Source organism: Euphorbia lathyris, chromosome 9 (assembly GCF_963576675.1).
Source record: "Euphorbia lathyris chromosome 9, ddEupLath1.1, whole genome shotgun sequence".
Classification (NCBI taxonomy): domain Eukaryota; kingdom Viridiplantae; phylum Streptophyta; class Magnoliopsida; order Malpighiales; family Euphorbiaceae; genus Euphorbia; species Euphorbia lathyris.
The window spans coordinates 16850904-16876256 of NC_088918.1; the positions used below are offsets into that span (position 1 = coordinate 16850904).

At 35.7% G+C, this 25353-nt stretch overlaps 1 protein-coding gene, 1 long non-coding RNA gene, 6 other non-coding genes and 5 pseudogenes across 16 annotated transcripts; 1 reads left to right on the top strand and 12 right to left on the bottom strand.

Moving 5' to 3' along the window:
- Window positions 1-1731, top strand: LOC136206321 (uncharacterized). 3 transcript variants are annotated; one of them, XM_065997338.1, is made up of 2 exons: window positions 1-276; window positions 540-1731. In XM_065997338.1, exons 1-2 carry the CDS (start codon window positions 265-267, stop codon window positions 1635-1637), a joined length of 1110 nt encoding a protein of 369 aa, XP_065853410.1. In that variant the 5' UTR covers window positions 1-264; the 3' UTR covers window positions 1638-1731. The 3 variants fall into 3 exon arrangements, with proteins under 3 accessions (XP_065853410.1, XP_065853411.1, XP_065853412.1); XM_065997339.1 differs by having other exon boundaries at window positions 597-1731; XM_065997340.1 differs by having other exon boundaries at window positions 843-1731.
- An 885-nt stretch (window positions 1732-2616) lies between these two features.
- LOC136206058 (uncharacterized) lies at window positions 2617-25353 on the bottom strand. 7 transcript variants are annotated; one of them, XR_010676199.1, is made up of 9 exons: window positions 24832-25353; window positions 24576-24686; window positions 23098-23136; window positions 18776-19212; window positions 18537-18653; window positions 15266-16373; window positions 7753-7879; window positions 3359-3650; window positions 2617-3288 (listed from the first exon to the last, which is right to left on the bottom strand). It is a non-coding gene; the product is annotated as an uncharacterized lncRNA (long non-coding RNA). The 7 variants fall into 7 exon arrangements; XR_010676197.1 differs by lacking the exon at window positions 18776-19212 and adding an exon at window positions 20336-20376 and having other exon boundaries at window positions 21233-23136; XR_010676196.1 differs by lacking the exon at window positions 18776-19212 and adding an exon at window positions 11457-11533 and having other exon boundaries at window positions 20336-23136.
- On the bottom strand, window positions 8695-8890 carry LOC136207522 (U2 spliceosomal RNA). Its single transcript, XR_010676668.1, has one exon. It is a non-coding gene; the product is annotated as a U2 spliceosomal RNA (small nuclear RNA).
- LOC136207854 (small nucleolar RNA snoR127) lies at window positions 9211-9294 on the bottom strand (annotated as a pseudogene).
- Window positions 9835-9918, bottom strand: LOC136207855 (small nucleolar RNA snoR127; annotated as a pseudogene).
- On the bottom strand, window positions 10459-10542 carry LOC136207856 (small nucleolar RNA snoR127; annotated as a pseudogene).
- LOC136207857 (small nucleolar RNA snoR127) lies at window positions 11083-11166 on the bottom strand (annotated as a pseudogene).
- On the bottom strand, window positions 11672-11832 carry LOC136207868 (U1 spliceosomal RNA). Its single transcript, XR_010676954.1, has one exon. It is a non-coding gene; the product is annotated as a U1 spliceosomal RNA (small nuclear RNA).
- Window positions 17574-17764, bottom strand: LOC136207539 (U2 spliceosomal RNA). Its single transcript, XR_010676684.1, has one exon. It is a non-coding gene; the product is annotated as a U2 spliceosomal RNA (small nuclear RNA).
- Window positions 18831-18991, bottom strand: LOC136207876 (U1 spliceosomal RNA). The gene has a single exon (XR_010676961.1). It is a non-coding gene; the product is annotated as a U1 spliceosomal RNA (small nuclear RNA).
- On the bottom strand, window positions 20977-21106 carry LOC136207544 (U2 spliceosomal RNA; annotated as a pseudogene).
- LOC136207537 (U2 spliceosomal RNA) lies at window positions 23400-23595 on the bottom strand. Its single transcript, XR_010676682.1, has one exon. It is a non-coding gene; the product is annotated as a U2 spliceosomal RNA (small nuclear RNA).
- On the bottom strand, window positions 24876-25036 carry LOC136207873 (U1 spliceosomal RNA). The gene has a single exon (XR_010676959.1). It is a non-coding gene; the product is annotated as a U1 spliceosomal RNA (small nuclear RNA).

Sequence of the window (25353 nt, forward strand, 5' to 3'; positions counted from 1 at the left end):
CCATTCCCCCTCTTATTTCAAATCCCTAACACCAAAATCCCAAATTTCTTCCCCAAATCAGAAACCCTAACCTTCCAAACCCTAACAAATTCAATTAGGGCTCTCCAAAATCCTTGATTTCACCCATCCCTTTCTTCTACAATTCCTAGAACTCTCAAATCGTAACTTTTATTTTCACTATTTCATCTCTTTTCCTCTTATCAATGGTGAAAAGGGTTGTAGACACAAGGAAGGGCAAGGGCATTCCATCTTCATCTGTGAAAGATGAAAACCCAGGTATGGAACTTGCTAAAGATTTTGGTTGCCCTTTTCCTTTGTTTACTATTGGAGAAGGTGAAAAGTTTAAGGAATTTAACAATAAAAGTTTCGTAGGAATGTTGCATATTGATTATCAAATGTTAGAAAGTCATAATCTCTCTGATGATTTTTTGAAATATGTTAAATTAATGAAGTGGGATACTTTTATTGATATGAAATTACCGGTTAGGAAGGAATGGATGATCGAATTTCTAGTTACTTTAGAGTATGTTGATGTGCAGAAAAAGAACCAATTTAAGTTTCGTCATGCTGGTGATGAATATGTTTGTGGTTTTAAGGATATGCATACCTGGTTCAAGTTTCCATTGGAAGGAGTCACAATGATGCCACCTAAATATCAAGCAACTCCATTTTGGAATGCAATTACGGGTTCCGGTCGTTTTTACCCGAAAAACTCGTCTAACCGATTGATCAAAGACAATTGCCTTATGCTTTTCCACAAGTTTCTGTCTCATGCCTTATTTGGCAGAGTGGAAAGCAGCAAGGTACAATTGAAGGATGTGTTCGTGTTGTCTTTATTGCAGGAGAACAAGACGCCTTGCTCGATCTCTTCTATTTTCGAGGGCTTGTTCGCTGCTTCAAAATCAAAACAGAAAACAGTCGGCATGGGGCATATGATCACCGGGATTATATTGGGTTGTCTTGGACAGTTGCGTGGTTTTGAGCCGAATGAGGGGGAGCAGATTCAGTATTTGAATGAAGGGCTTTTGAAAAACGCCCATTTGGTATCTACAACGAATGGGGGGCTTAAATTTGTTTCTTATGAGGCGCGCACTGCCAAATTTTTGGCGGGTAAAGATAAAGGGAAGGCGACTGTCACCAATCAAGATGTGAGTGAAGAGGAAGACGAGGAGGAAGATGATGAGGCTATGAATATGGATGCTCCAATTACGGAGATAATAGGTAAAGGTAAAAGGAAGGCGGATGTCACCAATCAACATGTGAGTGAAGAGAAAAATGAGGAGGAAGACGATGAGGCTGCGAATATGGATGCTCCAATTACGGAGATAATAGGTAAAGGTAAAAGGAAGGCGGATGTCACCAATCAAGATATGAGTGAAGAGAAAGATGAGGATGACGATGATGAGGCTGCGGTTATGGATGCTCCCACTACAGAGATAGAGGGTTGGAAGCAAGTGCTTCAAAGGTTGGATATCATGGATAGAAACCACCAAAATTTGGTGGGACAACTTGGTAGGATTGAGCACGAAGTGAAGAAGATGCGCCGAGAGCACAAATCATTGACAAGAAACGTGATGTCATACCAAAACATGGAATTTTCTCTAACACCACCGGGTTCACCTAGTAATGACACGTAAAAGGGACAGTTCATGGACGTTTTGTCCCATAATCAATCACCAAACAGTTTATGTTGTTTTCATTACTTAACATAATTACTTTTACCAAGTTTCTTATATATGAGTATTGTCAATTAATCTATTTATTGATCTTTACAAGTTAGGAATTAAATTGAAGAATTTATTCTTAATCAAGTATATAAAGAATTAGTCATCTTCTATCACCAGGGAGGCCGGGATAATAGAACGGGAGGGAGGCCGAGATAATAGGATGATTGTCGAATAAATTAGGTTTTTCCTATCACATTGTTTAGTATTCTAATTAATGTCAAGAGAACAAATTAAAAATCATTACAACTTAGTTTAATACCTTAATCAAATCAATAAGTAATTGATAAATTTACTTATTGAAAAAAAAAAAAATCAATAAGTAATTTTATCATTTGATCCTGTTTTCATTATTTCATTTGCAAAACTTTAGTTTGATTTATAATATGATAATTTAGTTTAATTAGATAATATCTACCAACAATGGTATTAGAATCTTACGATTCAAGATTCGATTTGTACGATTCGATTCAGTTCTATTTTGAACTGGATCTATAAGGCGAATCTAAATTATCACAGAATCTTGTGATTCATGATTCGAATTGTACGATTTAAGTCGATTCAGCTCTATTCCGAGCCGGATCTATAAGACAAATCTAAATTATTACAATTCCTATATTGTTTTTTAGGAAAACTATTACTCTAATTAAAGAAGGACGAGGAAAAGGAACCAATAAGAAATTTAAATAATAAGAAATTAGAGTATTATAATTCATTAACAAATAAAAACATATTTACTCTGTTATGAGGAGGGGTCCCACCACAAGGGTGTAGTGGGGGAAAGCCTTCCGACAACAACGTTTACTGTTGCGCCAAGACTCGCCCTCAATATTTTAAATTCAATATGATAATATTTTATTTTTTATAATATTATGAATTTGACGATTCGACTCATGAGTCACTATTCACAAAATGAGGATTTCTATTCTCGATTTCACAACTATGCTACCCAGTTAATTCAGATTTCTGTAAACAAGAGTAATAAGGAGAAAGTGATTAAGTAATAACTGTATTTTCTGGTGGGAATAATATCTTTTAATAAAATTCCTACCAATAATGATTTTTTTAAGAATTCTGAGAATTGTGCAGGGTTGTAACGGTTTGCAGCATTTGTTGTTGTTGGAACTATGTGATATGGTTCCGCAACTCCAATTGAATTATTTGGTCCCACCCGTTATCAATGGGATCAAGTCCTCCATATATGAAGGTTTGGTTTATGGAAATTTTTTGAGTGAGCTGCTTCCAGAAATGTCAATGGAAGATGAAGATATGCCTAATAAATCTATAAGGTCGTTGAAGTTTGGGGCAACTCAGGATGAAGTCTTCCTTATCCAAGGCAAATCATTCATTGGTGAAGAATTGTTAGCTGGTTCCGTTGATGCCGTCGCCTGCATCTTCATCTTCATCGGGGGAACTGGACCATTTTTTTGCACCCTCAGCCAGTGGTTTCTGGCTCCGCCACCGTCTATTCCTTATGCTTGCTTCCCACATAAACCCAGGCAGCCTTCACCGGGAAGTACATCATCCAAAGGAATTCATACGTGTACGCAAACATGTCGATTTCCTGGTATTAATATTATTAGAAACTCTGATTGTCACAAATCAATAATGCCATACATAGTGTAAGAAATTACAGCAGCATTGTGTGTCTCAGCTTATATGATCCAGCAAGCTGTTTCTGTTTGGCACGGGAGAAAAGAAATCTTCTAGTCCCATTTGCTTACGGGTTCAGGGCTGCTGGTTTAGATGCATCAAAACAAGATCCATAGCCTAAACAAGGGAATAGACGACCACATTGCATGGATCATCTTTCGATCAACCAGATCTGCATATGGCTAGATGTTCCATTCATCTTCCGTGTTCCCAGTAACACATGTTGCGATTTAGTTTATTCAAGTTCTCAGCAATCACATTTTGCATTTCTTCCTACATAGAGGGAACACAGATAATGACACTGGTCAGCCAACAATCAATCCCTAAATGATCAACAGAGGGTGCACAAATGTGACCAAATAACTAATCTAAGCCGCGAAGACATAGACATTCATTCGTCAGAAGATATGACAAAGATTGCGTAGTTTGAAGGGCAAATGAAACAAAAATTACTTCGTCAAAATAGATAGCACAATGTAAGATACAGAAAATAAAAGGCATATCCGCAATTTCACCTACGAATGCCTGGGGGCTGCCTTTAATAACAAAAGAGGAGGCTAAACCATAAATGACAAAGCATGTGTAATAAACAATCAAGCCTTAACATAGTGCCTAAGGCTAAAATCAAAATCCTAATTGATAAAGAGACTTCAGTGATTATCGAATATCATCTTCCCAGAAATGCAAAAGAAGCAATAGCCTACCATAATAAATAAATAAACAATAGATTTTGCAAAAAGGATGAAAAATACAGCATACAAAGCAGGAAATATATGTAAAGCTACATGTTTGGATACTAGGAAAATAACAAAAAGGACTATGCCAAGAATAAACTTGAACAGTCAGTGAGAACCAGATAGATTGTGCTTATTGCTTATATGGCTGATTGTCTATCCGTTTTCACACGCTAGTATTAAACCTAAAATAGAATTGCAAGCTGGGTATATGATACGAGAGAAACCTTGGCTACACTTAACGCAAAGGAGCAAGCTGCGACACATAAATAAAGCTAGAACAAACGACATTATTTACCAACAAAAGCTCCATCCTCGGCTCATCATCTATATCATCATTTAATTAACAAGCATCAATCTAATGAAACTATAATTTCTTTTACTTATTCATATACCCAAACAAAATAACGTTGTTGTCGTGTGACCGAGAGGTCACGGATTCGAGTCTTAGGAGCGGCCTCTTGCCAAAAAAATTGGCAAAGACTTGCCCCAGTACACCCTTATGGTGGGACCCCTCCTGGACCCTCGCTTAGCGGGGACGCGTAGTGCACCGGGCCGCCCTTTTTATTCATATACCCAAACAAAAAAATCATTTTAACGCCCAAAAATCATCAAACAGAGTTTAAACAACTTCAAGTTTGATGTAAAACAACCTAAAAAGGCTGCCTTTAATAAGGAAAGAGGAAGCTAAAACATGAATTCCCTGAATATTCAGAGAACTTCTCGAACAAGGGAATGGATGATTGATCCCAACAATCAAAGCCCAATATGAGCATCAGCAAGAAAGTAAGTCAAAATAACAAACTTAGTTCAAGAATGTGAGAAACCACAGGTCAAGAAATCATCAAGATTCAGATAGTAAACGTGCACAACAATAATTAATAAACTCACTAGGAAATCAGCTACGTTTACGAGAGCAAGAGAATTAAATTAGTATGTCTCAATCATTTCAAGTTCAACCGGACAACTGACTTTTATCAAATAACTAAAGTTAAGTTATAAGGAAAAGACAAAACCACAAGACATACACTAAAATTAAGTTATAAGGAAAGGACTAAAATTAAGTTATAACGAAAAGACATTGTGTAGATACCCATTTTTGTCCAGGATTTTTTTATGTTTTAACTGACAATATTTGAAATTTCAACAAATTCATATATTATATCGGAAATAAAACACTTCATTCTCACATATGATTTATCAAAAATGGAGTTTTTGTGTGCCAATTTGTTATATCTCAATATAATTATCAAATCGCACTCAAGGTATAATTCATTGAAATAAATGAATTTTCCATCTTTTTATAAACTATATATGAGATATAATGTATTATTTTCTAAATATAATTTTGAAATTGTTATATTTCAAATTATGATTATTAGTTAAAAATCAATTTTTGTTTAATAGTTAAGTTAATGTCATGAATTTAGCTCATTCATTTTATAATTAATATTCAAGGAATAAATATAGTTCTAGGTATGATTTATTGTTAAGAGATTGCTATTGAAGATGATTTTTTTTACATAAAGTCATGTTTAGAACATAATTTATTCTTAGAATTAATTAGTTATGAATGAATTAATATTCACAAAAAATTATAAAAAATAATAAAATAAAAATAAAATAGAATGTTTTTATTAAGAAATAAAATTTACATTTTAGTAAAACTAATCAAATTACAATTTTTGTTTTGCAGGAAACATAAAAATAAACCTCTCAAGGTTCCAAATGAAGCTTCAACTCAAACAAAACCCAAATTTCAAATTTGTGGACAAAGCCAAAAATGGACAGCATCAAGGTTCCAAATGAAGCTTCAACTCAAACAAAACCCAAATTTCAAATTTGTGGACAAAGCCAAAAATGGACAGCATCATTGGTCTTCAATCTAAGAGAAAATTCACACCTCAAAGACTAAAGAGACAAATTCAGCGTGAATAAGCAACCAATCCCCTACATCTTGAAAATAGGAGACCATCACTAGAGACAAATGCACAAAGATCAACAATGCAGAAAAATTCATAGTAAAAGACAATTTCCTCAAATCCAACCATGACTTGTATATCTATAAATAGAGGGGTTTTGAACACCAAAAAGGAGGAGGCCAATTTGGAGAGAGATTTTGGAACCAAAGTTTAGAAAGCCATTTTTTAGAGTTGTATTTTTTTTAGACAGAAATCAAAAAGAAATTCATGTGATTGTTTCAAATCTGAGTGAAAATCCAAAAAGTGAGTGAAAATCTAAAGAGTGAAATCTTATATTCACCAAAGTTCAATACAAACCAATTCTTCTCTATTTGATCTCCAAAGCTTTGAGCTAAGGGTTTTTATTCTTAATTTGTAAAAACAGTGATTGAAAGCATCTATTTTGCTTTTGAAATGAACTGATTTTGTAAACTTTGAATAAAAATCCATTAGTTTTCAACTCTTTAAATATATATGTTGATTACTTAATGCGTTTGAAATTTCTAATACTAACCATTTATTATTCTTAGGGATAAGGTGCAAATTTGCCCCTAACGTTTTTAGGGAGGATCAGATTTACCCCTTAAGTATGAAATAGCAAAATTTTAGGTCTATGGTTTTTATAAAGGTGCAATTTTAGGCCTGTTGGATGGAAAACTTTAACACTGTTAAAAATTGTATGCCATGTCAGAAATTTATATTTGGGATTGTCACGTGGAATTACACCCATCCTTCCATCTTCTTCCCCGTAATCGTGATTCACCAGATTCTTCTCCTTTAATTACGATTTTGAATATGCTCTCTTTCATCTTCTTCCGTTCAGTCACGATTATGCTCTTCTTTTTTTTCCCTTCAATTGCGATTTTGATTCTGCTCTCATCTCCTTCTCCTTCTTAGCTTCAATGGTGATTTTGCTCTTCTTAGCTTCAATGGGGATTTTGCTCTGCTTCTCCTTCTTTCTTCCCTTCAATCACGATCCTTCCTTTTCCTAAAGCTATCGTTTTTCGTTTTCCTAAAGCATTGCTTAATACCCATCCAGAAATTTTTTGTTTTCCTAAAGCATTGCTCTCAAGGCTTTTACAATAAGCACTATTCTTCCATGAAAAGCAAGTATTCTCAGCAATCACACTTTCATTTCAGACATTACAATAAGCAGTATTCTTCCATGAAAAGCAAGGATTCATTCATGGATACTCTGATGGATAACGCGATACAAAGACATTGAAAATAGAAAATGAACTGAGCTTAATGAATTGGAACTAGAAAAACACAAGCAACAGAATAATAGAATCAAAAGAGAGATCAACTGCCTAAACTAACTATCAGTGGAAAAAACTCCATTGCCCAAGCATAAAGCCGAATACTAACTGAATCCCCAAAACATGTCTTTAACAATCTAAACTCTCACATCACATATGTACATAACCTATAGTATTCTTTCCTTCTCTCTCAACAAACTCCAGCTAAGCCGATAAACCATATGTCCTTCGATTCCCAATTTACCCTCTTATTCCATTATCACATTCTTTATCAGACTCCGAGATAATTAATATTCCATGGATCTAAGATTCTGGTGTTATAGGGAAATTGAGACCATGAAGCACATCAAAATTTAGACACTGAATTGTAATATGAAGCACATCAAATCAAAGAACACTCTTGATTGAGGAAATTACTTACCAAGTGTGTATCCTTTCATGCAAATGAAATTCACCATATGATTGCAAGTTCCATCATTCTTAAGCTCCACTCCAACAAGCCTGAATCACTGAATTAACATTTTGAAAGAGACTTCAATATATTGAATCTGTTAAAATAATTGACAAATGAACAAGCATCAGATAACCATGATTGGAAGTGCCTTGGTTTCACAAGCATCAATCTAATGAAACTATGTTATCATGTGGAAAAGACAGGACATACACTAAAATTAACTCATAAGGAAAAGACAACCATATTGCATCCACAAATTGACACTTGCATTCCTGCAATCCCAGTAATACACAATGTCACCATGTTTATACGCTTCTCAGGAATCCCATTTGCATTTCTTCATACATATTTAGTAATAATCTCAACATTGCCCTTATATACAGAGAAAACTAAAGGTTATAGAACACGTTTAGGGAGAAGTAAATTAGCATCTCTCAAATACTTCACCCGGACAAAGTACCACTGGGTATTACTGCAATCAAATTACAGGTAATAGACAACCGCATTGCATCAAGCGTTTCCGTTCATAATTATAAAAACAAAAACCAAGTCACGAAAGTTCTAGTTTGAAATTTGCTTTGAACTTCTTTCTCTATATTGCAAAAGCAAACTAAGGATAATGACTCTGGTCAGCCAACAACCAATCCCTAAGTGATCTAATGATTGGTTGACGTTACACAATCTATTACCAAAAATAACCTCACCAGGACCTAATACTTTGAATCACAATCTATTAGCAAATTTACCCCTGTTGTCTAACTCAACTGCGTGAACAAATTTATCCCAGAGTCTGACATCAGTCTATTAGCTCCAATAATCAACCAGTGCTATGCTGCTATTTTAAATAGAAGTCAACAAATTAAAAATTAAAAGATTGAACTCGAAGGGCCAATACTATAACTGGAATTGGAGGGGTGAGCCAGGCCAATGCCATAGTGCAACACAATGGCGACTCTTGAAGACCCTAATGGCAAGCCATTAAAATAGGTCTTCCCCCTAAAAAAATTAATTTAATATCGTGTGGACCAATGGTCTACATATCAGATATTAAACTGATAAGAACAGATACTACACTTGATCTTAGCCAAAAGGCCGAGAAAGGTATGCTTCTACCATTGTAAGGCTTCTCTCTTTATACTTCACTTCTTGGTCCTCAAAGAGCTTTCTTTCCAATGTGGGATGTTTGTAAAGTAAATGACACACTTCCTCACTCACTTTCAACAATTTTATCCGCTGAATACCAGACCCAAGGCAAAGTATTTCCATCAAACAACAATTTTATCAGCTAAATACCACATCTAAGGCAAAGTTAAACTGAGCAAGCAAAAGATAATGACTCTTGTCAGCCAACAACCAATCCCTAAGTGATGAACCATATCCATATCTAATGCTTGGTCGAGTTTACACGGGAAGCATCTATGTGCCTCTGAGATAACTAACCCAAGCTTTGAAGGCATTGCCTTATGGAGCACATCTGTTTCTGATTTGACTAAATAACATCTGTTCCAGAGAGGGAGGAACTAAACACATTAAGCTCATTAAAGTGCCTCAGAAGATATGATAATTGACAAAGATTGCACAGTTTAACCTCATTTGGATGCCCAATTTAATATTTTGATTATGTTGAAACAATAAAACAAATTAACAAGCATCTAATCTCCATGATTTGAACTTTGAAGTGGCTCACTTTCAAAAGCATGGACAAAATGAAACTATAAACAAAAACTTCTTCTCAACCATTGTAAGGCTTCTCTCTTTATACTTCACTTCTTGGTCCTCAAAGAGCTTTCTTTCCAATGTGGGATGTTTGTAAAGTAAATGACACACTTCCTCACTCACTTTCAACAATTTTATCCGCTGAATACCAGACCCAAGGCAAAGTATTTCCATCAAACAACAATTTTATCAGCTAAATACCACATCTAAGGCAAAGTTAAACTGAGCAAGCAAAAGATAATGACTCTTGTCAGCCAACAACCAATCCCTAAGTGATGAACCATATCCATATCTAATGCTTGGTCGAGTTTACACGGGAAGCATCTATGTGCCTCTGAGATAACTAACCCAAGCTTTGAAGGCATTGCCTTATGGAGCACATCTGTTTCTGATTTGACTAAATAACATCTGTTCCAGAGAGGGAGGAACTAAACACATTAAGCTCATTAAAGTGCCTCAGAAGATATGATAATTGACAAAGATTGCACAGTTTAACCTCATTTGGATGCCCAATTTAATATTTTGATTATGTTGAAACAATAAAACAAATTAACAAGCATCTAATCTCCATGATTTGAACTTTGAAGTGGCTCACTTTCAAAAGCATGGACAAAATGAAACTATAAACAAAAACTTCTTCTCAACCATTGTAAGGCTTCTCTCTTTATACTTCACTTCTTGGTCCTCAAAGAGCTTTCTTTCCAATGTGGGATGTTTGTAAAGTAAATGACACACTTCCTCACTCACTTTCAACAATTTTATCCGCTGAATACCAGACCCAAGGCAAAGTATTTCCATCAAACAACAATTTTATCAGCTAAATACCACATCTAAGGCAAAGTTAAACTGAGCAAGCAAAAGATAATGACTCTTGTCAGCCAACAACCAATCCCTAAGTGATGAACCATATCCATATCTAATGCTTGGTCGAGTTTACACGGGAAGCATCTATGTGCCTCTGAGATAACTAACCCAAGCTTTGAAGGCATTGCCTTATGGAGCACATCTGTTTCTGATTTGACTAAATAACATCTGTTCCAGAGAGGGAGGAACTAAACACATTAAGCTCATTAAAGTGCCTCAGAAGATATGATAATTGACAAAGATTGCACAGTTTAACCTCATTTGGATGCCCAATTTAATATTTTGATTATGTTGAAACAATAAAACAAATTAACAAGCATCTAATCTCCATGATTTGAACTTTGAAGTGGCTCACTTTCAAAAGCATGGACAAAATGAAACTATAAACAAAAACTTCTTCTCAACCATTGTAAGGCTTCTCTCTTTATACTTCACTTCTTGGTCCTCAAAGAGCTTTCTTTCCAATGTGGGATGTTTGTAAAGTAAATGACACACTTCCTCACTCACTTTCAACAATTTTATCCGCTGAATACCAGACCCAAGGCAAAGTATTTCCATCAAACAACAATTTTATCAGCTAAATACCACATCTAAGGCAAAGTTAAACTGAGCAAGCAAAAGATAATGACTCTTGTCAGCCAACAACCAATCCCTAAGTGATGAACCATATCCATATCTAATGCTTGGTCGAGTTTACACGGGAAGCATCTATGTGCCTCTGAGATAACTAACCCAAGCTTTGAAGGCATTGCCTTATGGAGCACATCTGTTTCTGATTTGACTAAATAACATCTGTTCCAGAGAGGGAGGAACTAAACACATTAAGCTCATTAAAGTGCCTCAGAAGATATGATAATTGACAAAGATTGCACAGTTTAACCTCATTTGGATGCCCAATTTAATATTTTGATTATGTTGAAACAATAAAACAAATTAACAAGCATCTAATCTCCATGATTTGAACTTTGAAGTGGCTCACTTTCAAAAGCATGGACAAAATGAAACTATAAACAAAAACTTCTTCTCAACGCATAATAATGAATTTAGGGAGTTCAAAATTTGATGAAAACCTAAAACCAGTTCAATTTTACCTTGCAATGTCTATAGCACGAAAGAAGAAGCTGAGAAACGAGTAGATAATCATTGCCTCCAACAGAGAATCTAATCCCTAATTGATAACGAGAAATATCATCTTCCAATATAAGCATAATAATCAATAACCCACCCATTGTTTGGAAACTCAGAATATAACAGAAACTCACCTTTTACATTGATTAGATGAACAAGAAAGTGAAACTAGAATTGGAAGGGGGCCGCGCGAACGCAGGCCCCCACTGCCACAAATTATGACGTAAGCTCTCCCTCTTGGGGAGACTTTAGGGAAGCACCCCTCCAGAGTGCAATGGAGGTCACAACCCTAGGCCATGAGCCTCATTGATCACCCATTGAACCCGTCCAGGTAAGTATGTTTCTCCATCGATCTTCAGTCTCATTTATCCGTTTGCTGGTTCATTATCCTGCTCGTGCTTTCCGATGTGGGATATGCTCTCATAACTTTTCTTCCTGTTATGACCAGAAGGACTATAAGCCGCATGCTAGATGTATGAGCCGGGGTCCCTTCGGTTCGCTGTCCGGGGGATAGAGAGAGGAGCCTAGTAACAAAAATCTCTTTTTCGCAAGCTCTAAAACTAGTTGCATATTCTTTTTAAGAAAAAAAAAATAGTTGTATATTCTCACACGACGTAAGCTCTAAAACTAATTAATCCAACCAGTACCAGCACGTCTGTTCTAACCGGATTTGATATGTAATTACATTGTTCAAACTCAGCTCAATCGGTACGATATTTACACCGGACTGGACTGGGAAAACTAATTTCAAATCCAACCTAACTCATCCAACTAATATATTTATATAAAAAATTAAAATCAAAGTTAAAATTAAATTATTTTGATGTAAGGCTATATTAATATGAGGGACATGATGAGCTTCATTTGCTTGAAATTTCCTTTTGTATGTGTTTTATTTTTTGATTTCTTGAATTAAAAGTGGTTCAACGTTGCTGGGTTGGGTTTATATTTGAGAGCATATTATACAACAACTTCAACCAAATATCTCAACATCCCTCTAAAAAGGGGATAATTATTCTTTTTAATACTTTTAAAAATATTTATAATAATAATAAAAAAAAACAATTTCTAATTTGAAAATAAAAACTGAAAGCACCGTTTTATTCCTGTGTTTATCCTCCATGTAAATTTTTAAATTCGTCATAGATGGTTCTATTAGGGTTAAAGAAGTCCATTAATTTTAATATTTCAAAACGTTAATTGAAAAAACTCATTTTAAGAGCTTTTTCTAAATTATCGTTTTCATCCCAAAACTCTCTCCCAAACCTCTCTCCACCAAACACTCCAATTAGCGGTTTCAGTGGTCAAACCTCTAAAGTTGGTCAAAATCGCTATTTTTATCCCAAAACGCTCTTTACCAAACAGGGCCAATATGAGGGACATGATGAGCTTCATTTGCTTGGGGTATTGCTATATACCGCAATATTTTTTCCACCCACCGCACTCTTTTGACATTTATGCCATTGTCATAATTTTTTTTATCAAAAACCAAAACTTTTTTTTTCCTCTCTTTCTCTCCCAAGCCTAAAAACCCGAATTGGACAAAAATGGACCCGAACATTCCCGAAGACCATGATTTCGAACACGAGGTAGTCCTACGATATAAATTTAAATTTAAATTTTGTTTTTTGAATTTCTAATTTTTTTTTTGGCCTAAATGGGCAGCGCGCACCGTTCCACCGTACGGTGGAATGGATGCGCCGCTCGTTCCACCGTACGGTGGAACGATTGCGCCTTTCGTTCCACCGTACGGTGGAACGATTGCGCCTTTCGTTCCACCGTACGGTGGAACGAGAGCGCCGGTCGTTCCACCTTACGGTGGAACGAACGGCCGTGCCGTTTCCACCACGGGTGGAAGGGGCAGTTCTAATAATGACCGGTCGATATCTGGTCAACGCACCACCTCATCATTTTCAAGCCATTAATAAAGTGGGACCCACAAATTATAAAAAAATAATCAATTTTTGTACTTTCTCTCTTTTACCCTTATCCATCTATCTCTTCATCTTCTTCTCTCCATTTGTTTCTCTCTCTTCAAATTTCCTTCCCTCTCTAACCCCTCTCTCTCTCTCTCTAAATTTCTTTCAATCTCAAACTTAGCCCTATCTCTCTAACATTCTGTATTGATATCACTTTTCTAATGGTTCCAAACCGTTTTCAGAATTCAACTCATCCAAAAGTAAAAAGAAAAAAAGAAAAAATAAATAAAATTCAGAAGCTGTTTTGACGGGCATGAGGCTTTTGATGTCCTTGCCATGATCTCCATTAATATTAATACTTGTTTAGCTGACAATGTTTTGGACCACCAATTTCATTGACCTTTTTTTTATGAAGAATTAATATTATATCTATAATCACAATATAAATACATGGAAGACTTAATTAATTAAGCTTTATAAATTATCAGAAAAAACACACTTCAAATTACTAAGACCCTGTTTGGGAATTAGCCGTTAGCTGATAGCTGATTACATTACCTGTTAGCTGATTTGACTAGCTGTTTGTGTAGACCTTTTTGGTAAAAATTAGCTGATTGATAATAGCGGTTTGTGGAAAAAGACGAATAGGAGCATTTTTTTTTTTAATATTGGAGGATGAGTCTATCTATTAGAGTTAAAGAAATCCATTAATTTTAATATTGCAAAACGCAAATTAAAAAAGCTCCTACAATGAGCTTTATCTAAATTAGCGTTTTCATCCCAAACCTCTCTCCACCAAAACTCCAATCAACGGTTTCAGTGGTCAAACCGCTAAAGTTAGTCAAAACCGCTCTTTTTATCCCAAAACGCTTTTTAGCAAACACGACCTAAGTTATTGTTAAATCAAGAAATGGGTGCAGCAGCTACAATAATGAAGATATGTTGTTTTATTATGATGATATTAATAGTCATATTAGTGGTGCAGTTGACTTGTCTAATGTAATTCTAATCGATTCTGTTCCACCTAATAATTCTGATTTGGTCTTCATCTGGGTTAAGCCAGGAACATACAGGTTTGTACTGGTTTTATATCACAATTAATTAATTTTCTTTTACTTATGCTAATTATGAGTTTAATTAATTAAACAGTAAAAAGATTGTTGTTCCTGCCGACTGCCGATAAGCCATTCATAACAATAAGTGGTACAAATCCCTCAAAAACCATAATAACATCAACGAGGGAGGGAATATAATGGAGTCTCCAACATTTTCTGTATTGGCTTATGATTTTGTTGGAAGATATCAATATAGAATAGAGGTGAGTTAGAGAGAGAAATTTAAAGAGAGAGAAAGAAATTTGAAAAGAGAAAAAGAAATAGAGGGAAGAAGATGAAGAGACAAAGAGATAAGGGTAAAAGAGAGAGATAAAAATTGATTTTTTTTTATAATTTGTGGGCTCACTTTAATAATGACTTGAATGAAAATGATGAGGTGGCGCGTTGACCAGTCGTTGACCGGTCATTTTTACCGGCTGTACACCAAAGTGGGAGGTCACCTATAAGGTGTACATATTAGTGAGACAAATTGAAGGTTGTACATCAAAGTGTGAAGTGGGGTAAAGGTTATACACCACTGATGAAATTTACCCATAATAAAACTGTAAAAACTTAACAAAAATTTCATAAAAATTTGAGCAGCTTAACATTTAGAACAAATCATGAAAATTTGGGCAGCATAACACTTAGAACCAAGAAAAGTAAGAGAGGAAGAAAAGAAACTAAGAAGATGAAGTAAACAATAGAAATTAGAACAGAACAGAGAAGAGAGACAAGTAAAGTTGTCGAAGTATGTACCTTTTAGATCGACGGTGCTGTTGGAGGAGATGAAGTGAAGTTGTCGAAGTGGATGAATTAAGCCTGGAGGAGATGAAGTCTACGAACCGAGACACAGAGAACCCTTTCTATGGCAGTTGCACGAACCATCTGATTACAGTTACTTCAATTTTTAACCTAAATTTCACCTGAGATCCAAAGGCGACAGCCTCTCGCCTAGAATCGCCTCTCGCCTGCGGAGGAAAGGTGGTCGCCTTTCGAATTTCGCCCGCCTCCCATTACAGAAGGCGGTGGCTTGATCGCCTGGGCCGCCTCTCGCCTCAGGCGATCGCCTCGGTCGCCTTTCACAACTATGATACCGATAGATCACACTCCTTTACTAAAATGATGGTCTCTAACTTTGAAATTATTAACATAATTGATCCATCAAAGAGTGATCTAGTGGCATTTCATGCGATCAAGCCGCTATTTACACTACTCAACAACTATTTGGATTTTCAGTTTTGAAGTTTAGGGCCCATCATGTTAATAATACTAAAATTGAGGGCCATTGGTGTAGTTCACCTTACTATTATTATTATTAGAAACTCTGATTATCACAAATAATAATAAAAAAAAAAAAAAAATTATTGTCAGACATAACACAAGCATACACAACAGGATTCTGTGTCTCAACTCAAGTATATGATCTCAGCTATTAGTTGCACAATAATTAACTATGCCTTTCAATTATAACACAACAACGAAAAAAGACAAATTATCGGACACGATTATCATTTTTGTTGCCTTTACGTCACATAATCACATTGAATCTATAGATCATGTGAATCTATAGATCAGCTATCTGTAAACTCAGGCTGTGCTCCAAGAGTAAAGTTCCAAAATTAAGAGCATTTACCCTATATATGCAATGTTGTTGAGTTGATTGAACTTCCAGCCAAACCCCCATCTCTGATTATTTCGCATCGCGACTCTACGCAGCCTACTAAATATCACCTGTGTCTTGAATCTACAACGTTTTCTGATTGTGGAAGAAAGCTCTAAACCACCAGGAATATATACTAGCATAATAGGAACAGAGCAAATCCACCTGTACAATACCGGACCCATCGATCTATATCACCTCAGGCTGTAACCAGAAAATCACAAATCAACCGGACAGAATTGAAAAACACAAGGAACAGAATAATAGAATCAATAGAGAGATCAACTTCCTAAACTAACTATCAGTGGAAAAAACTCCATTACCCAAGCATAAAGCTAGAGAGCGAGCCTTGGCGCAACGGTAAAACGTTGTTGTCGTGTGACCGAAGGTCACGGGTTCGAGTCTTAGGAGCGGCCTCTTGCCAAAATAATTGGTAAGGGAAGACTTGCCCCCAGTACACCCTTGTGGTGGGACCCCTCCCTGGACCCTCGCTTAGCGGGGACGCGTAATGCACCAGGCCGTCCTTTTTACCCAAGCATAAAGCTGAATACTAACTGAATTCCCAAAATGTCTTTCACAATCTAAACTCTCACATATATATATATATATATAACCTATATAGTATTCTCTCCTTCTCTCTCAACAAACTCTAGTTAAGCCGATAAACCATGTCCTTCAATTCTCAACTTACCCTCTTATTCCATCATCACATTCTTTATCAGACTCCAAGATAATAAATATTCCATGGATCTAAGATTCTGGAAATTATAGGAAAATTGATTCTGGAAATTATAGGAAAATTGAGACCATGAAGCACAGTAAAATTTATAGACACTGAATTGTAATATGATCTAACTAAATGAAAGAACACACTTGATTGAGGAGTAAATTACTTATCAAGTGTGTATCCTTTCATGCAAATGAAATTCACCATATGATTGCAAGTCCCATCATTCTTAAGCCTTAATCACTGAATGAACTTTAGAAAAAAAAAAGGTAAAAAAAGAAAAACTAAAGTAATTTGTTCTCCAGTAAAATTTTGAAAGAGACTCTAATATTGTGATTCTGTTAAAATAATTGACAAATAAACAATCATCGGATAACCATGATTTGAAGTGCCTCGGTTATTAACTTCTTTTAGTTATTCATATATCCAAACAAAAAATTCCTTTTAACGCCTAAAAATCAATCAAGGGAGTTTAAACAACTTTAAGTTTTTTTGTTAAACACCCTAAAAGGCACATCTGCAATTTCACCTAGAAATGCCTTCCAGAGAAACAGTGCAAACAAAAAGGATAAATATAGAAACATCGATCTATTAGCTCCAATGTCAACCAATACTATTCAAATTCAAATCAAAGTAAAAAAAAATTATAAATCAGTCAAAAGATAGAACTGGAATTGGAGAGGTGAGCCAGGCCAATGCTATAGTGCAAAGCAACTCTTGAAGACCCTAATGGCAAGCCATTAATATAGGTCTTCCCCCTAAAAAAAATTAATTTAATATCGTGTGGACCATTGGACCACATATCAGATATTAAACTGATAAGAACAGATACTACACTTGATCTTAGCCAAAAGGCCGAGAAAGGTATGCTTCTACCATTTTTAGGCTTCTGTCTTTATATTTCACTTCTTGGTCCTCACTCACTTTAACGCCTTGTCAACAATTTTATCCGCTGAATACCAGACCCAAAGGCAAAGTATTTCCATCAATCAACAATTTTATCCGCTGAATACCAGACCAAAGGCAAAGTTTATCAGCTTCTCAGCAATGGCATTTGCAGTTATTCCTCCATATGGAGTAATAATCAACATTCTCAGTATATCAGAGCAAACAAAAGATAACGACTCTCGTCTGCCAACAACCAATCCCTAAGTGATGCACCATATCTAATGCTTGGTCGAGTTTACACGGGATGCATCTATGTGCCTCTGAAATAACTAAACCCAAGCCTTAAGGCATTGCTTTATGGAGAACATCTGTTTCAGGACTCCAAGATAATTAATACTCCATGTATGTAAAATTCTAGCATCACAGGCAATATGGGACCATGAATGACAAAAGATATTACTCCTTGAATCACAATATAATTTAACTTCATTGATTGAGCAAACTACCCTTGAACTGCGTATCATTCTTCAGCTTCACCAATCAACGACCCATAAAATATTAAAAACGTGTAACCACCAGTACAGATAGCATAATATGTTGAGACTTTGGATGTCCAATTTAATATTTTGATTATGTTGAAACAATAAAACAAATTAACAAGCATCTAATCTCCAGTTATTCATATACCCAAACAAAAACTTATTTTCAACGCATAATAATGAACAAAGGAGTTCAAAAGTTCAAGTTTTTACCTTGCAACGGATGCCCGGCTATCTACAGCATGAAAGAAGAAGCTGAAAGACAGAGACAACGAAACCAGTAGATAATCTCTGCCTCAACATAGCCTCCAGCAGAAAGAATCGAAATCCCTAATTGATAAAGAGAAATAATGATTAATGAAATGTCATATATATGTTTGCTCAACAAAATAAGCATAATAATCAATAACCTACACATTGTTTGGATACTGAGAATATAACAGAAACTTCACCTTTTACATGTTTATGAAGTGGATTCGATGAACATAAAACTGAAACTAGAATTGGAAGGGGGCCGCGCGAACACAGGCCCCCACTGGCACAAATTATGACGTAAGCTCTCCCTCTTGGGGAGACTTTAAGGAAGCACCCCTCCAGAGTGCAATGTAGGTCACAACCCTAGGCCATGAGCCTCATTGATCACCCATTGACCCCGTCCAGGTAAGTATGTTACACATTGGTTCTTGACTCTCATTTATACTGTTGTTGCTTCATTATCCTGCTCGTGCTTTCTGATGTGGGATTTTCTCTCATAACTTTTACAATAAGCAGTATTCTTCCATGAAAAGCAAGTATTCTCAGCAATCACACTTTCATTTCAGACATTACAATAAGCAGTATTCTTTCCATGAAAAGCAAGATTCATTCGTGGATACCCTGATGGATAATGCTATACAAAGACATTGAAAATAGAAAATGAACTGAGCTTAATGAATTGGAACTAGAAAACACAAGGAACAGAATAATAGAATCAATAGAGAGATCTACTGCCTAAACTAACTATCAGTGGAAAAAACTCCATAGCCCAAGCATAAAGCCGAATACTAACTGAATTCCCAAGAGATGTCTTTCACAATATAAACTCTCACATATATATAACCTATAGCATTCTGTCCTTCTCTCTCAACAGACTCCAGCTAAGCCGATAAACCATATGTCCTTCGATTCTGAATTTACCCTCTTATTCCATTATCACATTCTTTATCAGACTCCGAGATAATTAATATTCCATGGATCTAAAATTCTGGAATTATAGGGAAATTGAGACCATGAAGCACATCAAAATTTATAGACACTGAATTGTAATATGATCTAACTAAATGAAAGAACACACTTGATTGAGGAGCAAACTACTTATCAAGTGTGTATCCTTTCATGCAAATGAAATTCACCATCATTCTTAAGCTCCAGCACCTACATATATGCACAAATACACAACTGTACATCTATCACTCCAAAAAGAAAAAGATATAGAAAGAAAAACTAATGTAAATTGTTCTCCGGTAACATGTTGAAAGAGAGTCTAATATTGTGATTCTGTTAAAATAATTGACAAATGAACAAACATCAGATAACAATGATTGGAAGTGCCTTGGTTTCACAAGCATCAATCTAATGAAACTAGAACTTCTTGTAGTTATTCATACACCCAGGCATCTCCGCAATTTCACCTATTGGAATGCCTCAGGACTGCCTTTAGTAACGAAAGAGAAAGCTGAAACATAAATGACAAAGCATGTGCACTAAACAATCAAGCCTTAACCTAGTGCCTAAGGCTAAGTATCAAAATCCTAATTGATAAAGAGAGTTCAGTGATTATCCAATATCAACTTCCCAGAAATGCAAAAAGCAATAGCCTAATAAACTAACAACAGATTTTGCAAACTGTTATCAGTTACGACCGTCTACTGAAAATTAAAATTAAAAAATCAGTTGGAGGGATAAGACGAGGCATCTAGATCTTCATATGTGTATTTTCAGTTAATCTATATTCAGAACCTCTCTGGCCATACCAATGATTGATGGAAACCGCACTCCCGGTACTTAAATTCCCCTGAAAATTGAGAGAACTTAGCATCCAATAAGGGAATGGATGACACGAAGTATCAAAGCCAAATATAAGCATCATATGAACAAACTTAGTTCAAGAAATATGAGACACAACAGCTCAACAAAGCGTCAAGATTCAGATAGTAGATGTCCAGAATAATAATTTATTGAAGGATAAGACTTTCTTGATTGAGCAAACTACCTTTGAATTGCGTATCACTCCACAAAAATGAAAGTTCACCACCCCAGTATGAAATTTACCAGTACTTAGCTATTTCAAATAAAAGTTAACAAATTAAAAACCGAAAAATCTAAGTATCTGCCATATCTATATGCACGAAAATAAAACTGTAAGCCAGAATCACTAAATTAACTTTAGAAAAAAAGGTAAAGAAAGCGAAACTGAATAATTTTTCTATATTATTTATTTATTAGTTGATTATCTTAATAAAATAAATCCTTAATTAATCTGTACTGCTTAACTATTTACCTCTAAAAACAGTCTATATCAATCTATCAGCTCCAACATTAACCAATACTTTGCTATTTCAAATAAAAGTTAACAAATTATAAATCAAAAACTGTAAATATAGAACTGGAATTGGAGGGGTGAGCCAGGTTAATGCTATAGTGCAACACAATGGCAACTCTTGAAGACCCCAATGGCAAGCCATTGATATAGGACTTCCTTCTAAAAAAATTAATTTAATATCGTGTGGACATGTATGAGGGAGTATGCACAAGTGTACATACTAAAGAGTTTCCTATTACGATTGGAGTGCATCAAGGTTCCGCACTAAGCCCATTTCTTTTTTCCATCGTTATGGATGAACTAACAAGTTCACTTCAAGATGGTATACCATGGTGCATGCTGTTTGCAGATGATATTGTGTTGGTTGATGAGACGAAAGAAGGAGTGGAGAGAAAGTTGGAACTATGGAGACAAACTCTAGAATCTAAAGGCTTTAAGTTGAGTCGAAGTAAGACAGAATATTTGGAGTGTAAGTTTAGCGGCCATAGGAGTAGGGAGGCAGGGACAATCACCCTAGATGGGAGAGTTGTTCAGGCCTCGGATTGCTTCCGGTATTTAGGATCTATTATCCAAACGGATGGAGAAGTAGATGGAGATGTTGCTCATAGGATTAAAGCTGGTTGGTCGAAGTGGAAGAGTGCTACGGGTTTCCTTTGTGATCCCGGCATGCCTAATAGATTGAAGGGAAAATTCTACCGGACGGCAATTAGACCAACATTGTTATATGGTACGGAGTGTTGGGCAGTGAAACACTGCCACATCCATAAGATGTCGGTGGCGGAGATGCGTATGTTGAGATGGATGTGTGGTCATACGAGAAAGGACCGGGTGCGTAATGAAATAATTAGGACAAAAGTAGGGGTCACATCTATTGAGAATAAAATGAGAGAAAACCGACTAAGGTGGTTTGGCCATGTGAGACGTAGAGCGCTTGATGTAGTGGTGAGGGTAGGGGAAGACCTAAGCAAACTTGGAGGAGGGTGATCGAGAGTGATATGAGTTTACTGGGAATTGAGGAAAATATGGTAGTGAATAGGACGAAGTGGAGGGAGCGAATTTGTGTCGCTGACACGACTTGATTTCACGGTTTTATAAGATGGTTCATGTTAGCCGACCCCGAATCATTTCGGGACTAAGGCTTTGTTGTTGTTTGTTGTTTGTTGTTCCTTATATATGTGAGAGTTTAGATTGTGAAAGACATCTCTTAGTGTTCGGCTTTATGCTTGGGCTATGGAGTTTATATTACTTGTTTGGATACTGAGGAAATAAGAGAAGCCCATCTTTCGCCTGACACAATTATCCTTTTTGTTGCCTTTATGTCACATAATCACGTGACACAATTATCAAATGACAACCCAATAATTAACTCTCTAAAAAATCAGCTATAGAAATCGTTTAGGGAGAGCGGGAGAAGTAAACTGAGCTATATCAATTGATGGTAGTTCTAACATTACAACTTGGTAAAACTGCAATCTAGTTACAGGAAATAGACTATAGAACAGGAGCAAATTAGAAAATTATATTATGACCCAAGCTATCAACTATCTGTAAACTCAGCCTGTGCTCCAAGAGTAAAGTTTGGCTATAGCTCAAATTTTGCACATTATGGGAGCAAAAGCATTACAGCCAAAACCCCATATGTGATTATTTCGCATCATGACTAGATGCAGCCTATAAGTAGTAAATATCACCTGTGTCTTGAATCTACAGCGTTTTCTGATTGTGGAACAAAGCTCTAAACCACCTGTAATATATATACTAGCATAATAGGAACAGAGCAATTCCGCCTATACAATACCCGACCGATCTAAATATACATTTTACAACAAAGGAAAGCTTAGCTTTCTCTGATGCCTATTCTGAGAGAGAAATGCTGACCAATAAGCTTAGACTGTATCCAAAAAAAATTATATATACATTTTACAATTTACCGATAAACCATGTCCTTCGGTTCCCAATTTACCCTTTCATTCCATTATCACATTCTTTCTCAGACTCCAGATAATCAATATTCTATGGATCTAAAATTCTGGAAATTATAGGAAAATTGAGACCATGAAGCACAGCAAAGTTTATAGTAAATGAAAGAACACACTTGTTGATTCCTCCATAACCCAAGCTACTGTCTTCCCATTACTTATCAAGTGTGCATCATTTCATGAAAATGAAATTCATTCAAGTATCACAATTTACCATATGATTGCAAGTTCCATCATTCTTAAGTTCCACCAGCTGCATATATGCACGAATATAAAACTGTAAGCCCGAATCACTGAATTAACCTTAGAAAAAAAGGTAAAGAAAACAAAACTGAAATAGTTTGTTTATATTATCTAATTATTTATTTATTATTTGATTATCATTAATAAAATAAATACTTAATCAATCTGTACTATTTAATTAGTTACCCCTAAAACAATCTGAAATGAATCTATTAAATAATATAAAAGTCAACAAATTATAAATCAAAAGCTCTAAAGGTAGAACTGGAATTGGAGGTGTGAGCCAGGCCAATGCTATAGTGCAACACAATGGCGACTCTTGAAGACCCTAATGGCAAGCCATTAATATAGGACTTCCCCCTAAAAAAATTAATTTAATATCGTGTGGACCATTGGTCCACATATCAGATATTAAACTCATAAGAACAGATACTACACTTGATCTTAGCCAAAAGGCTGAGAAAGGTATGCTTCTACCATTGTTAGGCTTCTCTCTTTATAATTTCACTTCTTGGTCCTCAAAGAGCTTTTTTTTTCCAATGTGGGATGTTTGTAAAGTAAATGACACATTTCCTCACCCACTTTAACGCCTTGTCAACAATTTTATCCGCGGAGTACCAGACCCAAGGCAAAGTATTTCCATCAATCACAACCAAATTATTTCTTACAATTGTCCTAAAACAACCATTTTTGCTTTCCCTATAATACTTAGTAAGTTAATATCATCATCCAGCGTATCTTCACAACAAAATAGCAAGCTGGTTGCTTACATTCATCAAAGAAATATTCATGGTTAACAAGAAGGTCTGCAATCAACACTGGCATGATGCAAAGCCAACAGAGGATAATATGTTGAGACTTTTGGATGAAGCATCTGATTCTGTGATTTGAACTTTGAGGTGGCACAGTTTCAAAAGCATCGACAAAATGAAACTATAACTCCTTTGATTTATTCATATACCCAAGCAAAAACTTCTTTCAATAGATACTAATGCACGAAGGGATTTCAAAACCAGTTCAAATTTGATGAAAACCTAAAAGGCACCTCCGCAATTTTTATCTTGGAATGGATGAAAAACATAAACAACGAATCCAGTAGATAATCTTTGCCCCAACAGACAGAATTGAATCCTAATAACGAGAAATAATGATCTTCCAAGAGAAGCAAAATAAGCAATAACCACTGCTTGCTCAATAAATATCTAAACAATCGCTTTTGCTGAACTAATGAAATGATATAGCTAGATTAACAGGAATTGCATGTTAAATTCTTGTTTGGATACTGAGAAAACAACAGAAACTCATCTTTTTTGCATGGGTACGAAGTCGATCAAATGAACATATAACTACTTCCAGTTATTCATATACCCAAACAAAAACTTCCAGTTATTCATAATGAACAAAAGGAGTTCAAAATTTCATGAAAACCTAAAACCAGTTCAATTTTACCTTGCAATGGATGCCCAAGGGCTGTCTACAGCACGAAAGAAGAAGCTGAAAAACATAGTCCAGTAGATAATCTTTGCCTCAACTTAGTCTCCCATAGAAAGAAACGAATCCCTAAATTGATTACGAGAAATAGTATGATTGATGAACATCATCTTCCAATAGAAGCATAAAAATCAATAATCAATAACCTACCCATTGTTTGCTCAACAAATAACCTAGACATTGTTTGTATACTGAGAATATAACAGAAACTCACCTTTTGATTCGATTAGATGAACAAAAAACTGAAACTAGAATTGGAAGGGGGCCGCGCGAACGCAGGCCCCTACTGGCACAAATTATGACGTAAGCTCTCCCTCTTGGGGAGACTTTAGGGAAGCACCCCTACTGAGTGCAATGGAGGTCACAACCCTAGGCAATGAGCCTCATTGATCACCCATTGACCCCGTCCAGGTAAGTATGTTTCTCCTTCGATCCTGAGTCTCATTTATGCGGTTGCTGCTTCATTACAATAAGCAGTATTCTTCCATGAAAAGCAAGTATTCTCAGCAATCACACTTTCATTTCAGACATTACAATAAGCAGTATTCTTCCATGAAAAGCAAGGATTCGTTCATGGATACTCTGATGGATAACGCGATACAAAGACATTGAAAATAGAAAATGAACTGAGCTTAATGAATTGGAACTAGAAAAACACAAGGAACAGAATAATAGAATCAATAGAGAGATCTACTGCCTAAACTAACTATCAGTGGAAAAAACTCCATAGCCCAAG